This window comes from Setaria viridis, chromosome 5 (genome assembly GCF_005286985.2).
Source record: "Setaria viridis chromosome 5, Setaria_viridis_v4.0, whole genome shotgun sequence".
NCBI classification, from domain to species: Eukaryota; Viridiplantae; Streptophyta; class Magnoliopsida; order Poales; family Poaceae; genus Setaria; species Setaria viridis.
Window position 1 is genome coordinate 42,983,856 of NC_048267.2, and position 15,000 is coordinate 42,998,855.

A 15,000-nucleotide genomic window follows, 5' to 3' on the forward strand; every position below is an offset into this window, starting at 1 on the left:
AAGATATATAATTTTTGCTATATATCTAACATGACGTGTACCTAGCTGCATAGTAAAAACTATATATCTAGAAAAGTCAAAACGGCTTACAATTTGGGACGACGTGAGTATTTATTTTAAGTTTGTTCTAATCAAATTTGTCCAAATTTGACCAAATTTATTAAAAATATAATAATATGAATAACAATAAATTGGTTTTTATTCAATCCACCCTAAAATATATTTTGATAGTGAATTTATTTGGTATGTTATATATAATTATATTTTCTATTAGCTTGGTCAAAATTAGATAGGTTTGAGTGTTTGACTTAGAACAAACCTAAAGTGAAAAGTAATTTGGGACACACATACTATTTGATATCAAATACGGAAGCCTCACTTTTGAATACTCAAGCCTCATTGCTTAGGCCTTTCAAAATATAATATTGCACAGGTACTATTTGATTTCCTCTTCTTTTTATCTATTTCACTTATTTTATTTTTATTTTCATTTCATTGTGCAACCCTATTTAATGGACAAGTTTTTATCCGTGTCTTATACTCCCTATGTACGTATACGATGTTGATTAGCTCAATTTTGAGCTAACAAGCATCATATAAACCAGAACGGAGGGTGTATCTCTTAACAATAATTGGATCTATGATCTCTTTCGAGCAGGTGAAGGGCAGTGGTCGGCATTGACCACCCGCGAGAAGCCCAAGCCACTTAGGGCACGTACAACCCACAGATGGCCCTCGTCTTTTTATTGCCAAATCAGCTGAGGAGGTTCTTTACAGGATCTACTTGTTAAATGTGATTCGAGATAGATGGTCCATGAATCAACAAGTGTACAACTCCTCAAGGTTGTGGTAACTCGTACATTTAAGTTTCATTGGTTGTATTTGGCTAGCTTGGGATTTGTGGGCAACGACAACTCCAAGCCCATGATAACTCGTTTCGGATCCGGGATCTAGAGGGAGGAGGGAGTCGGAGTTTAGACCTCGAGACCATTGCTCTGTCCTCAGCGGCGTTGGCAACTTGGCAAGCGGGGTAGACGGTAGAGGAAACCTAGAAGAATATGAGACCGTAAAGAAGTGGGCCGATGGGAGCACTGGCGTTGGACCTAGAAGATGAGACCGTGAAGAGGTGGGCCGATGGGAGTACTGTGTAGTCTGTGTTGGACCTGAGACGCCGACTCGTTAGCCCCACGCTCGGTATAAAGGTCCCGTCTGTTTCGATCTCGATGCACCACTGACAAACTTCTACATCGACATAGATTAGTTTAGAATTTAACTAACAAACAATGAAACAACCTTGCGTTGTAACGAGAGATAAAAAAAAAATCCTAGCATGCGCCTAGACCATTTAACACGGCCTAAAAATCAAATGATAACTTTCCACGTCAATTACTCCTGAACATTACGCTGTTTCACATGGGTTTGTTTTGCAAACTTACAATCATGCTTCTCTATTTCGTCTTTAATCCTAATCTCCGATCCAAATTGGTGATGATTAGTTGCACGTGTAGCTCGCCCTGGCAAGCATCGATGCTGTTTGAGCGCAGGGGCGAAGCTCCTCATTGGCTAGGGTAGGCCATGGCCCTTGAATTCAAAATTGGCTCAAAAACAGCTTATTTTTACCATCTGATTGGTCTGTAACTCTAATTTTCTCTCTTTATTGCCCCGTTCCCCTTCAATTCATTGACAAGCTCCGCCACTGCTTGAGTGCTAGCATCTGTTGACCCGATGCTCATATGTGGAAGCAGGCATCATGTGGCTTGCCCCACACTAATGTTGCTCGGTGTGGGTAATGTTGCACGTTGTGGGTCAATTACAGACTACCGTTTTTGAAGATATGCTCTTTGCACCGCATGTGGATATTTATTGTACATGCGGAGACTTAGCACTGTTGGAACTTTAGAAAATCGTTATTGTAGCTACATTGGTATTTTAGAAAATCGAATCACGACTCACGAGAAGTGCACCAATAGCGATTCTGATTCATCCCAGAGATATGACATGAGCGAGGACAACCATATAGAATTGGTAGAGACGCATTCCCTTAAGAACCAGGGGCGGATCTAAGGAGGCTAGGGGGTCTCTAGTCCCCCTACTGTCCAAGAACTCCATTGAAAGCAAATGAAGAAGAGGAGGGGAAGAGATAAAAAGGAAGAAGAAAAGAGGAAGAAGGGGTGGAGATGGAGGAGGAAGAAGAAGCTCCCTAGGTTTTGATCTTGCCTTTGGTACTGAAGCTAACTATTCCTACTAACTACTGACACGTGATCCTAACTACCTCTAATTCCTTTGGGCACCACATCAGGAATTGCATAAAAAAGGATGAGAAGTGGCTTACTAGTACTGACACACATCAGGAATTGCATAAAAAAGGATGAGAAGGGGCTTACTAGTACTGACAGGTATAACATATGAGGTCTGACCGCATGAGCTAACCCAAAACCATAATAGATCTACCAACATCGCTTGGTTCGTATAGAGAGCGAGCACAATACAAATAGTCCAAGCACCGCACTAACACCGGTCGACTACTAGTAAAAGCATAGAGAACCCACAACTGGAGTGAGGAAGAATTAGAGCGCATGTAAAGGAAAAGAAAAGTATGCAGTGTCACCGACAGAAAAATGAGAATGTTACTCGAACTCAATCTTAATTCCTCTGAGGTGCAAAGTTGGAGAGGAGCCCACACCTCCAACTCCTGTATGAGACTCCCCTCGCATCCCTTCCTATTTTCTAAGTATACACGGGCAGTGCTTTGCTTAGCTTAGCCTTTCTAAGGGTATCCCAATGTATAAAACCATCCCCGATTACTTAGATGTGGCCCATAGATATCACATGTTATATTAGCTTCAATGTACTCCCTTCATTCTAAATTATTATTTATTTTGGCTTTTCTAGAGACATATCTTGATACTGTATTTAGAAAAATCAAAATGAATACTAATTTGGGATGGAGGGAGTATAGAAATAGGGGTTGAATTCATAAATGGGATCCGCGCCCATCCCACTCTTCTCTCTCCCACTCTCCCCATATTATACGTATTACATAGGACCCGATTCCACGCATGGAGCTGGTTCCGTATGGAATAAGCTCACATTGCATGGGGCAAACAACCAGTTGTGGGTTTGATTTTTCGATGGGCGGATATAGCTATATAAGAGCAACTCCAAAATCTCCCTTAAAATTATCCTAAAACCTTATTGAGGGGGAAAAAAACTCACCTCCAACAGCTCCCCCATCCTTCTCGTAAAAATACGCGGACGCGAAAAATATCTCTGTCGCCCCACGTATATGCGAGAGACTGATCCTTCCCCAATCGCCCCGAACTGCTCCTCGAGGGTCAAGCTCGTCCGCGCGGTGGAGTTAGCCGCACCCACGGAGAGGCTCAAGCTTGGGCACTCAGCGACTTCGGCTGTGGCGGGATTAGCTAGAGAAGGAGCACAGAGCACCGGGGGCTACGAATCGAGCCTCGGGGCGGTGAATCCCCCACCGCCCTTTGCTCTCATCCCCTGCGCCCTCTACCCTCTCCTCTCGCCGGCCTAGACGACCGCTTCCTTGACAGCCTCGGTGACGGCCTGGCCTCGCCATCCGAAGGCGGACATAAGCGCGAGAGCATCAGCAAACACACCAGAGCTAGCCGCAGGAGAGCCCGCCATCGATGATGGGGCTCGAGCTTGCCCGGGGATGGTGCAGGCGTGCGCCAGAGGGTCGCCCGAGGCCTTTTTGGCCCACGTCCTTGCTCCCCTGCCCTAAATCCATGGTTTGCGGCGTTGACGGTGCCTTGCTTGCGGTAACTGGAAGGACGACTTGTCCCAGCGGTATAGCTGCGTTTCCTGGTACGATGCTGTAGAAGGGTGAATCTGTTGGAGTGAGCATTTCTGTGACGTCGAGGCACATCTTCCTTAATGTTTTGGCGAAAATGATGTTGAGTCCACTTCCGCCATCGATGAGTACCTGTGTCAGCTTTGATCCCGTCACAACGAGGTCAAGTACTAGAGGGAATCGGCCTGGCTCTGAGAATTTTGTCCATTGGTTCTTTCTGCTGAAGGATATGGGTACTTCTGACCATTTTAGCGGTGTTGGATCTGTTGGCTCGATGGCCATGATTTTTCTGAGTACGAATTTGCTGGCTCGCTTGGATGCGGTGCCTGGAATTTCGCCAAAGATGACGTTAACTGTTTTGGAGGCGGTCTGGAAGTTGCCTTCTTTTTCTTCATCGTTGTGGACTTTATTCTTGCCCTTATCTTTTTTTCTTGTTGTACTCTTCAGGCGGTGGTGGTGCGGGTAAGTCTTGCATGACTTGGCGCATGCTGTAGCAGTCTATTGCCGAGTGCTTGCTAGTCAGGTGCCAGGGGCACTGTTTTTTGAGTAGTTCGGTGAAGGTTGGCCCTTCATCGTTTTTGCGGGATCCCTTTTTCCCGGAGTTAGTCATGGCAGCAATGGTGTTGTCGGGTTTCCTTTTGCAATTTTGATTACTCGAAAAGTTGTTTCGAGTATCATTGTGTCGAGTTCTATCCTGGTCATGGTTGTTGTTGTCGCGTCCGCGGTTGCGATGAGAGCCGAACCGTTCTCGCTCTTTGTCTTCTTCATCTGCCCATTGTTGTACCATGACTTTGAGGTATTTGACATTAGCTGGTCGTCGTTTGCTGAAGTCTTGGTATGTTCGTCGATCATAGAGTCCATTCTGGAAGCACTCGATGACGTCTGTTTCTGAAATGTCAACTATAGTAGCCTTCTTTTCCAATAATCGTCGCAAGTAGTCGTGTAGTGTTTCACCTTCTTTCTGCTTTATCTGACTCAGGTCGATCTTGTTGCCTGGTCTAGCCATGGAGCCAGCATAATTGTTGGTGAAAGCTTCTGTCATATCTACCCAAGAGTCGATTAACCTAGGTTTGAGTGACTCAAGCCATGTCAGCGGTGCTGGTTCCATGCATATGGGAAAGTGGATAACTTTGGTGTCATTATTGCCCCCAGCTGCTTGGATTGCCAGTGAGTAGCATCGTAGCCACTGAATTGGGTCTTACTTGCCGTCATATTTGGTTATTCCTGTTAGTTTGAACTTCTCGAGTAGTCTTATCCTCATTACCCGATTTGTGAAAGCAGGAAACTAGTTGTAGTTGTCGACTTCTCGCTCACGCCGACTGTTGATTATTTCTCGTAGATCACTGAAATTTGATATTTCGTGGTTTTTCCGAGTAGGGCGAGGAGTTTTTACGGAGTTAGTGCAGCTGACTTCTCCAACATCCTTTTTGGCATATTCGGGCATTGTGTTTACTCAGACCTTGGCTGTGTTGCCGGGGCTGGTTTACGACTTCATTGTCGTTTCTTTGTACGTCGTTGTTGTTGGCTGCGGCACCTCTACTGCCTTCTTGATGAACTGCAATGTGGGGAACAGACGGGATCGGTGATTCTTTGTCGAGTAGCTTGTAAGCTTGTTCTGCGAGTTGTGCGATTAGTCCGTTGCCGCGCTGCGCAAGTTGAGCTGTGACTTCGTTGTCTCTATCTCGAGGTATGAGCGTTGATATAAGGTTGATAGAGGCAATTGCTGCGAGTGGAGTGGTATGTTCTTGAGCCTGTACTGCATCAAATGCTCTTTCGAGGTTTGTGATGGGAATGTTTGTAGCTAGCGTCTGTCGTCGCTCAGCCCGAGTAGCATTGCACATCCTTCTTTGGTTCCTTTGATCGGAAGTTTCATCTTGTGGGGCGTTAGCTGTTGACTCATCTTCTGAGATATTGTCGATTTGTGCTAATCAACTGGGGGTTCTCTGTTGGCTTGTACCCGGGTTGTTATTTTGAGTAATAACAAAGACTTCTATGTCTGGGTAGTAGCTTCCAGAGCTTGATGTTGCAATTTCTGTGAAGCTTTCCTCGTGGCTTGAAGTGAGTGGGACGCCTTCTTGGTATGGGAGGTTGTCTATGTGAGCGACAAGGCGCGATTCGTAGTCGCGAGCAAGGAGAGATGGTCTCAATCCTGGCCAGTGTACGAATCTGCCTTGTGATGCTGAAGTAATTACCAGTCCTTGGGCTGGTCCTGTCAGTGGTATCTCTGGGAGATAGACCGAGTCGGAGTCGCAGTCTTCATTGTTCCCGTGTTCGAGTAGAGTTCGAGTGAGGAAACTTTGGTAGACTTCGGCTGCATTGCGGAGTCCGTGTGGAAACCATTTTGGAGTCGAAGTCGATTTGAGAAGTGACTGCGACCGACTGGTCCGAACTGTGGTCGAGTCCGACGCGTAGTCGAACTCGGGATTGTTGACTTTGAAATTTTGGTCTTTCCTGACCAAATCCTCCGATTTCTTGTCCTAGACGTTGATGATTTGGTGCCGAAATGATCCAGCGCCGTTGGCGATGCAGAGCAAGGATTCGAAAACGAAGGTTGTGCGTGCTTCAATGGTGAAGACAGGCTTGAAAACAACAGGCGCCATCGAGCTCACGCTGAGAAACTCGACGAGTTCCCCGACCTGGCGCGCCATCTGTCGATGTTTTAGACCGGCAACCCACCTAAAGAGTACCCTAGGTGGTCTTTTATGCGGTAAGGACCGTCGAGAATCAAGGAGTCGATGGTGACGCAAGGAACACGATTTAGACAGGTTCGGGCCGTTAGATCGCGTAATACCCTACGTCCTGTGTGTTTGGTTGTATTGATTTTGGATGAACTGGAGTTGTTCTGTTTGAGGGGGTCCCTGCCCGCCCTTATATGCACGGGAGGGCAAGGTTACAAGTCTGAATCCTAGTCCAGTACAATTACAGAGTTCTACTCGGTGTGACCCGAGTAGTTTCCATATGCATACTAGACTAGTCCGAGTAGGATACGCCTATTGCTGCGTACCATCCTTATCTTGATCATGTCCGAGTATGTCCCTTAGTGGGCCGTTCAGGGCCTACTCGTGGGCCTGGGGTGTATGCCCGACACCAACTCCGCTCGTGCCTGCACCGTCGCTCACTGGAGTGCACCGGAGGTGGCAGATTATGCAGCAGAAGGGCAAATCGGTGGTGGAGTGGCTAGGGTAGGCTGGTGGCGAGGTCAGCAGGGAGGAGCGACGCCCAGAGGAAGGAGGGTGTGGCTGCCGGCGAAGGCGCAAGGAGGTCGTGGACGCGCTCCTCGCCGAGGTCCTCGTCAAGCGCCTCCTCTACCCGCAGTGCTCCGACGACCTCGACGGCTTGCTCGCCGATGCGAACGACCCCCGCTACTCCCCGAGGTGCTTTGGGGCGTCATGCCGTAATTGAGAGCTCCTACCTTGACTAATTTTGAAGTATGGGGGAGTTTATTATTAGGGATCTGCTATTGGATGATATAATTTTGGGTGAAACTTTTTTAGTAGAGTTCCAAGTCGATAGTTTTGGGGAAAATTTTTTTAGACCCTTGGAGTTGCTATAAATCCCATCAACCAAAATGCAGGTTTCCCGGACGCCCTTTATGGGCTTTTTATGCAGCTGTTTTTTTTCAGTAAATGGCCGCATTGCAAAAGGTCAAAAAAGGCCCATCGAAGCTCTATCTCCCAGCCCATTAACACCGAGGAAGGCCCATGTAGCCTCGGAACACCCTCGAACCGATCCTGGCCGCCCACTTCAGCCAGGCCACGGGATCCATCCGTCCACCAGGTGGCTAGGGTTTTCTCCCGGAGTTAAAAGGGCCCGAGGAGCATGCCCTTATAAACCCTACCCTTCTCCATCCGCTCCCACCCTCTCGCCCGCCAGGAGAAGCAGCCGCCGCCGCCGCTTCGACAGCCACCGCAGGCAACCGAGATGGTAAGATCCCGAACCCTTCCGCTCCGTTTGTGCTTTTCCAGTCTACCGCGGCGTCTGCGCCTATGCATCTATCTTTTGGTTTGGTGGATTTGTTCACCACCGAGGCTCCGGCATGGGAATCCCTTAGGTCGCAGCCGAGGTAGGCGAGCGCGGCGGCAAGGGGAGCCTTGTGGCGGCCGTTGAGTTCGTGCTGTTGTTCTTGTTTAGCTGATATCGCGTGTTAGGCAGAAGTAGAAGACGTTGAACTGGATGTGGCATACTTTATACTTCCGCTCTTATAGACCCGCAAACTGGAGTTTTTACATCTCAGATGGACTTTTGTTTAGCGGGAAGGACGGGAATGGACTTGATGTGCCCAAATTATTTTGGGGGAATGGGTCGGTAGTCGCTTGGTTTTGTCATTAGTGCTTATGCGATGAATGTTATTTGTGGTTTCATGTTAACGTGGGTGAATCTGTTATGGCAATTTTTATTCTTCTTAGCCTGTTCATCAAAGTTATTTGAGTCTAAAATCTCGTTCAGCGTTCGGTCATTGCATTATTTGTTGGGTCTTTAGATCTACACTTGTGCGCATATCTGTAATATACCTGCAGTAGCAAACTGTTGATTGTCAGTGCCACGAGAACGATCTTCAAGTGCTGTTACTGTTTAATTGGCAATTCAATCGAGTGCCCTTTTCATCACTTATGCAATGATGAATAATGCATCAGCTTCTTGGCTTGCGTGTTTGATTCACTTGTATACATATGAATGCTTGTTAGTTCTCAAAGTTCCAAGTGTGCATGTATTCACTTGCACTTTGCATTGTAATTGCAGGGTGGTTTTGTCAAGACCCAGAAGACCAATGCGTACTTCAAGCGTTTCCAAGTCAAGTTCAAGAGAAGGCGCGGTATGTTTAGGCTGTTCTGCTGATGGCTTATTTCAGTTATTTGGTGTGTCTTTTGACAGTACCTATTTGTGCTTGTTTGCAGCTGGTAAGACTGACTACAGGGCCAGGATCAGGTTGATTAACCAAGACAAGAACAAGTACAATACGCCCAAATACAGATTTGTTGTGCGATTTGTATCCTTTTTAAATTGAAGCATTTTGTGCATCTGTTATTTTGTTTTGGCTTATTAGTATGGCACTTTGAGCATTAGAAGCATTGTATCTCTTAACACAATCACCTTAGACCAACAAGGACATCACTGCACAAATCGTATCTGCAAGTATTGCGGGTGATATGGTACTTGCTGCTGCCTATTCCCATGAGCTGCCACGATATGGTCTTGAAGTTGGTCTGACCAACTATGCTGCAGGTATTCTTTTTCTTAAAGAATCTGTATACTACATATTGCAACTCAAATCATTTATGTTGTCTGATTCAATTTGCTGCATCCATCTTGTAGCCTACTGCACTGGGCTTCTTCTGGCTCGTCGTGTGCTCAAGATTCGTGATTTGGATCAGGAATATGAGGGCAATGTTGAGGTAATTAAAATAAAGATGTTATTTTGGTCTATTGTTTGCTGATGTTGCATTGGTTGTGCATTTGGCCTGATCTTTCTGTTCTCAGGCCACTGGTGAGGACTTCTCTGTAGAGCCAGCTGATGAGAGGAGGCCTTTCCGTGCTCTTTTGGATGTTGGCCTTGTTAGGACCACCACCGGAAACCGTGTCTTTGGTGCCCTGAAGGTATACTGCTGCGAACTTGTATGCTTGTCAATTTGATTGTTGCGCTTTTAACAAACAAACTTGTTGGAAACATGTTGAACTCTATCAAGTCTGGATAAATGTTATCACTATTTAACTTTCTTTTTGGGCTTGTCAACATCAAGTTTCTGTATTATATAGACTTTTATGCACTGAAAGAATTTACATTCCCATTTTCATTAAGCTATAGTTTTGTTGTATGTTTAAGAAACGTTTTAATGAAGACTGTTTTTTATTGAACATTAATCACTGTTGCATTCTGTTGTTGTAGGGTGCTTTGGATGGTGGTCTGGATATTCCTCACAGTGACAAGAGGTTTGCTGGTTTCAAGAAGGATGAGAAGAACCTGGATGCTGAGATCCACCGCAAGTACATCTATGGTGGCCATGTTGCCGACTACATGAGGGTGAGTTGTGCATGTTGCTTGTCAGATTGTAACCCTTTGTTCCTTTGTGTTGATTGTGGTATCTATTTGGAGGTCTTTACTAATTCTCACCACTATTATTTCTTATTATTTTTCCAGACTCTGGCTGAGGAGGAGCCAGAGAAGTACCAGGCTCACTTCAGTGAGTACATCAAGAAGGGAATTGAGGCTGATGACATGGAAGCTCTGTACAAGAAGGTCCATGCTGCTATCCGTGGTGAACCTACCATGGCCAAGATAACCAAGCAGCCACCAAAGGAGCACAAGAGGTATAACAAGGCAGCCACCAATCTAGCGAACTGTTGTCTACATCTTGATGCCTTTACCTACCTTAATTCCATAAACTGCATAGCTCTAACAATTATTTTTCCTTTAGGTACAACCCCAAGAAGCTGACCTATGAGCAGAGGAAGGCCAGCCTCGTCGAAAGGCTCAACGCCCTCAACTCCTCGGGTGGTGCTGATGACGACGATGATGAGGATGACGAGTGAAGTGTAGTCCCATCGTAGTAGTTCTATCTTATGTGGTGATCTGAACTTGTGCTGTGGCACTTATTTACCTGTAGTCCTGCAACAGGCATTTTTGTTTAAGTTTGGTGATGTGAACAAAGCTGTTCCTCTTAGTTTTGAGCTGGAGTTATGGATATTTACTCTTATCTTAAAATTAAGATGCTACCATTTGGACATGGTTCTTCTGAATCCTTTTGTGTTTTGTGGCTGCCTGTCTGGAATTAGTACTCTGTTGTCTGTTTATTTTCTTTCGTAGCTTATTGTCTGTTATAAATGTATTTTGTTATTTGGCGGGTTTAGTCGGCTCTCGGGTGTGTTATCTTGAATGGTTGCCTTCTCTTGTTTTATGGCCACAGTAGTGTGCAAGTGTTAACTGGAACCACTATAGTTAACAGAGATGGTGTTTTTTTCGATTCTTCTAATGTTTTGTCAGCTGTAGCGTGGTATTTTCATTTGAATTTGATGACTGCTTGTGTTTTCCTTCGGTTCGGTAACGCTGATGACTGTTCGAAGTCCATAACACTAGCTGCTTTTGGTTGCTGATCCAACGGTGCATCTCCCCCGGAACGGCGAACGCGAACCATTCTGCCACAGCCGGCGCCCTGGATTTGCTTTCGTTTGCAAGGACGAACCGACTGGAATTCTAATCGATCCTCGTCTCATCAATTACGACTGATTCTTCGCCTCCTGGCCCGCTCGATCTATAAACCAAACCTTCTGCTTTGCAGATCCGGTTGTGTGCATCCATATCTTACGCTTCCTTGGGAAAATAAATTTCCTCTCTTGACCCGGTTGGTCTTGATGGCGTCTCCATCTAAGCGGCGGTGGCGGAACGAGGAGCCATCAAAGAAGAAGCACCTGTATCTGGTGCTGGATGACTGGAAGGGCGGCTACAGCATCCTCAAGCTTGACGCCGACAACATGAGGACCACTTCCCCGAGCATGCTGCCCTCCGGTTCGCGTCGCCGGAGTGAGCTGTATGCTTTGACACTCGTCTTCCATGAGCGCGGTCATTCTTCCTCCTTGCAGGTCTTGTCGTGGTCACCCACCACCGATCAGGTTGGGCCATGGGATCCAACCATGGCGTGGTCCTGGTATACCTCACCGACGCCGCCCCCATTCACCGGGTACGAGACCATCATCTCGTACGCGCTGCACCCGGACGGCCGCACCATCTTCATGTCCACTGACCGGCGCCGTACCCACTCGTTGGACACCAGCAATGGCGTGTGGCGGGACCTTGGGGAATGGACGCTGCCTTTCCGAGGCCAAGCCTACTTCGACGGTGAGCTAGATGCATGGGTTGGCTGGCCTCCACTGCAAGGAGGGCGGATACGTTTGCTTGTGCCCAGTTGCCTCACGCAGCGGCAGCGCCACGGCGGCGCGGCAGCCGGAGTGCACGATTCTCAAGGAGAAGCTGTGTTTCGTCGCGGTGGCGAGGAGAAGCATCCCTACGGCCACTCTTACGTACATGGGTGACAGCAAATTTTGCCTCGTCGAGAACGCACTGCGTAGTAAGAACGTTCTCGACGCCGTGCTCCATGTCACCTTGTTTGGCCTCAAGTATCACCATAAGGGTGAGCTAAAAACTAAGATTTACCGCACCAACAGATCCTATGCGCTGTCCAAAAATACCCTAGAGTTTTCTCATGCCGCATTCTGGATGTAACCGTAGTCTATTTTACCTTGAGCAGCAGCAGGCACTCCTATGTATTTGTTGAATCACCTTTTATAATATGAACTTGCATTATCGCGATGTCTGTGCAAATGGGTATTTGATTGGTATGGGATATGGTAGTGAGTAATTTCCATAAAACTATACCAAAAAGTTGCGACAGAATCTACAACTTCTGCGTTAACACCTAGCAGGCAAGCCCATTGATTTCCTTTAGAAGTTTTGTCAAAAGAGGGTCAAATTAGAATTCGGATGTAGCTTAAACACAGCAAGATCCATATTAGATACAGTGTCTATACATATGAATATAAAAAAAATATGAATGTAGAAATTGTAAAAAGATCTATAATTTGAAACGGAAGAAGTAGCTAATTACTTTATTTTTAATAAAGCGAGTACAAAGTGGTATAAAAATAGTCCCATGGCAATATATAAGAACAAAATTAATCCACGACACATCGCGGGATAATGGATCCACAACCCCTCCGCCTCACTTGCCTTTATCCGCGGCCGGTGACTCCATCCACCCTCCATGCTGCCCGCCACCCACCACAGCCCCTCGACCCACCCTCCCCTAACCACTCCAGGTGCCGCTACTGACCCCGCCTACTATCCTAGAACTGCTCACGTCCACGGCAGCAACCTCGCTGCACCATCGGGCAACGATCCACTGTCGTGTTGCGCCTATCGCCCCCGAACCCCTTTTCTAGGTCTGCTAGTGATGTCCAACCCCAGAACCCTGAGCCCCCGACCCTAATTAGGGGTTGTCCCCTTCTTCTCGGTAGGGACGACATAATATATAATATTAATATTCCATTTAGCTTTCCTCTCCTACTGTGCGAGTAGTCTACAACTCCACTTGTTTCAAATTGTAAGTTATTTTATCTTTTCTAGACGCATAAAAGAATTATATACCTAGAAAACATAAAACGACTTACAAAATTAAAACAGATGGAATACAATAAAATGAAAGGTGACTCGTGGGATGGAGCTAAATGGTATGTCTTGTCGGGTGGGCCACATCATACTCTATAATATGAAAAAAAAACGAAGTCCTGATACTGCAGGTTGATGTCCTACTACTCTGATGCCGCTCATAATGCATACTAAGACTACCTCCAAGTATTACAAATATTTTACCCGTGTTTCAAAAAGTTCTTGTGACTTATATATATATATATATTGTGATGTACCCAAATAATAGAAACTAAACATCACTAACAAATAAGTCCACATCATTGATCAATTTAATCTAGAAAGTGAACAAATAGTTTAGTTATAAACAAATTAGTCTATAAAGTGAATGAAATAGCTCCACAAGACAACTAATAATTCTACATGGAGAAAAAAATTCCATATCGTGAGCAAATTATTCTTATATGCGAACGGTTTAGCCTAAAAAATTTAAAATAATTAACATCATGAATAAATTAATCTACTAAAGTGATGTTTGGTTCTACAATAGTTGTCAAGGATTTCCCTGGTCTGTTTCAAAATAATCTAGCCACTAAGTTTTATATTGCACTTAACTAGGGAAGGCTCAATTATGTTTGCAATTTTATTATGCTGTGCTTTTTAATGTGACCTACTTGTTAACTTTTCCATGTATGTACCGATTGTTTTTTTTTATCTGTTGTTCAATTGATTATTTTTCACATGTGATTGCATGTCCACGGCGAAGGAAGGAAATTGGTGGAAAATTCCAGGTCCATCAAAAAAGTAAGTTTATTAGTTATTTGCATAAGCGTTCGGGTGGCACAACCTGTGGAAGAACAGTGCATGCATCCTATGTCCTATCTAATATTCTCCCCATTGGCGTGCACCAATATACAAATGCAGTGTTATTTTTATTATCTACTATAGTTTTTATCTTCCATTATAGGACAGCTGGAGAAGAAATATAGGTTGATATTGCCACAATTGCCTCACTGAATCCAATAAGAGTAATTGTTGTAATCAGCTTGTGTTGTTTTTTTTTCTGAAGCGGAGGTATGCATCAGAACTGTTCATTAAATTCTCTCAAACCTGCAGATATGATGCGCTTTGTCCTCTCTTTTTCTAAACATGTTGTCATTTTTTCCAATTTTTGGTACATTTGTTAAGATTGGATGGATCTCAAGAGCTGATACCATTACTTATTTAGTGTTGGAGAAATGACGTAAGCGTAGACTCTAGAAAAGAAGAATGTTGCAAAAAATTCCATGTTTGCAGTTCTCAGGATTTATTTGTTTTAATTTCTATATCCATTTGTATTAACCAAATTTGTTTCATCTACCATTTTTTAGAGAGACATGATTGATATGATAACTTTAGTGCAAATAAGGGACACCAAAATTGTTGAGATCTTTGATTCAAGTGATTCTGAGGTTGTAATCATATGCCAGTATGAGGCAATATTATAATTATAAACCTGCACATAATATTGGATCGCATTTTCATTATTCGGTTCTGTTAGACAAAAAATGTTCATAAAAACATGTATTATGACAATTGAAAACCACTTTCCATTTGCTTGTGCTGTGAAGAGATAGCTTGCGATCGATAAGCCAGGCTCCCATGACAAGCACACATGGAACAACATGTTGCTATTTAGAAGCGAGCATGGTGATGTTATTTGATTGAAGTGCACTTAGGCTACTGAATTATGACTTTGCTTCAATAATATTGTTTAATAAAAAACTTCATGTTTGCATAGAAAAAAAGGCGATGCTTCTGAATCTCAAATAACCTCAAAACAACATGTGCTAAGATGAGCACCATGGGTATCTGTCTATTGAACTGAAAAATCTTTTTGCACCCGATGGTAAAAGCACCGGCATAAAACATAGTCTAAAAGTTAACATTATGTTTTTAGAGGCAAATACTATGTATTCCTAAATAGGAAAAAAGTTCATTTTACTCCTCACCTGTTCAAGAATAGTCCACTTAATCCCCTAAGCAAAAATTAGGCTCGATTTACTCC

The 15,000-nt window shown here is 44.7% G+C and overlaps 1 protein-coding gene and 1 pseudogene across 1 annotated transcript; both read left to right on the forward strand.

Annotated features, from left to right (window-relative positions):
* The first annotated feature begins 7,592 nt into the window (after positions 1 to 7,592).
* On the forward strand, positions 7,593 to 10,552 carry LOC117858480 (large ribosomal subunit protein uL18). The gene is made up of 9 exons (XM_034741552.2): positions 7,593 to 7,741; positions 8,558 to 8,630; positions 8,713 to 8,804; positions 8,914 to 9,040; positions 9,131 to 9,210; positions 9,296 to 9,412; positions 9,702 to 9,836; positions 9,954 to 10,123; positions 10,231 to 10,552. The coding sequence occupies exons 1-9, from the start codon at positions 7,739 to 7,741 to the stop codon at positions 10,343 to 10,345; spliced, it is 912 nt and encodes a 303-aa protein (XP_034597443.1). The 5' UTR covers positions 7,593 to 7,738; the 3' UTR covers positions 10,346 to 10,552.
* Positions 10,553 to 10,701: 149 nt separating this feature from the next.
* Positions 10,702 to 12,104, forward strand: LOC140222756 (uncharacterized; annotated as a pseudogene).
* The last annotated feature ends 2,896 nt before the right edge of the window (positions 12,105 to 15,000 follow it).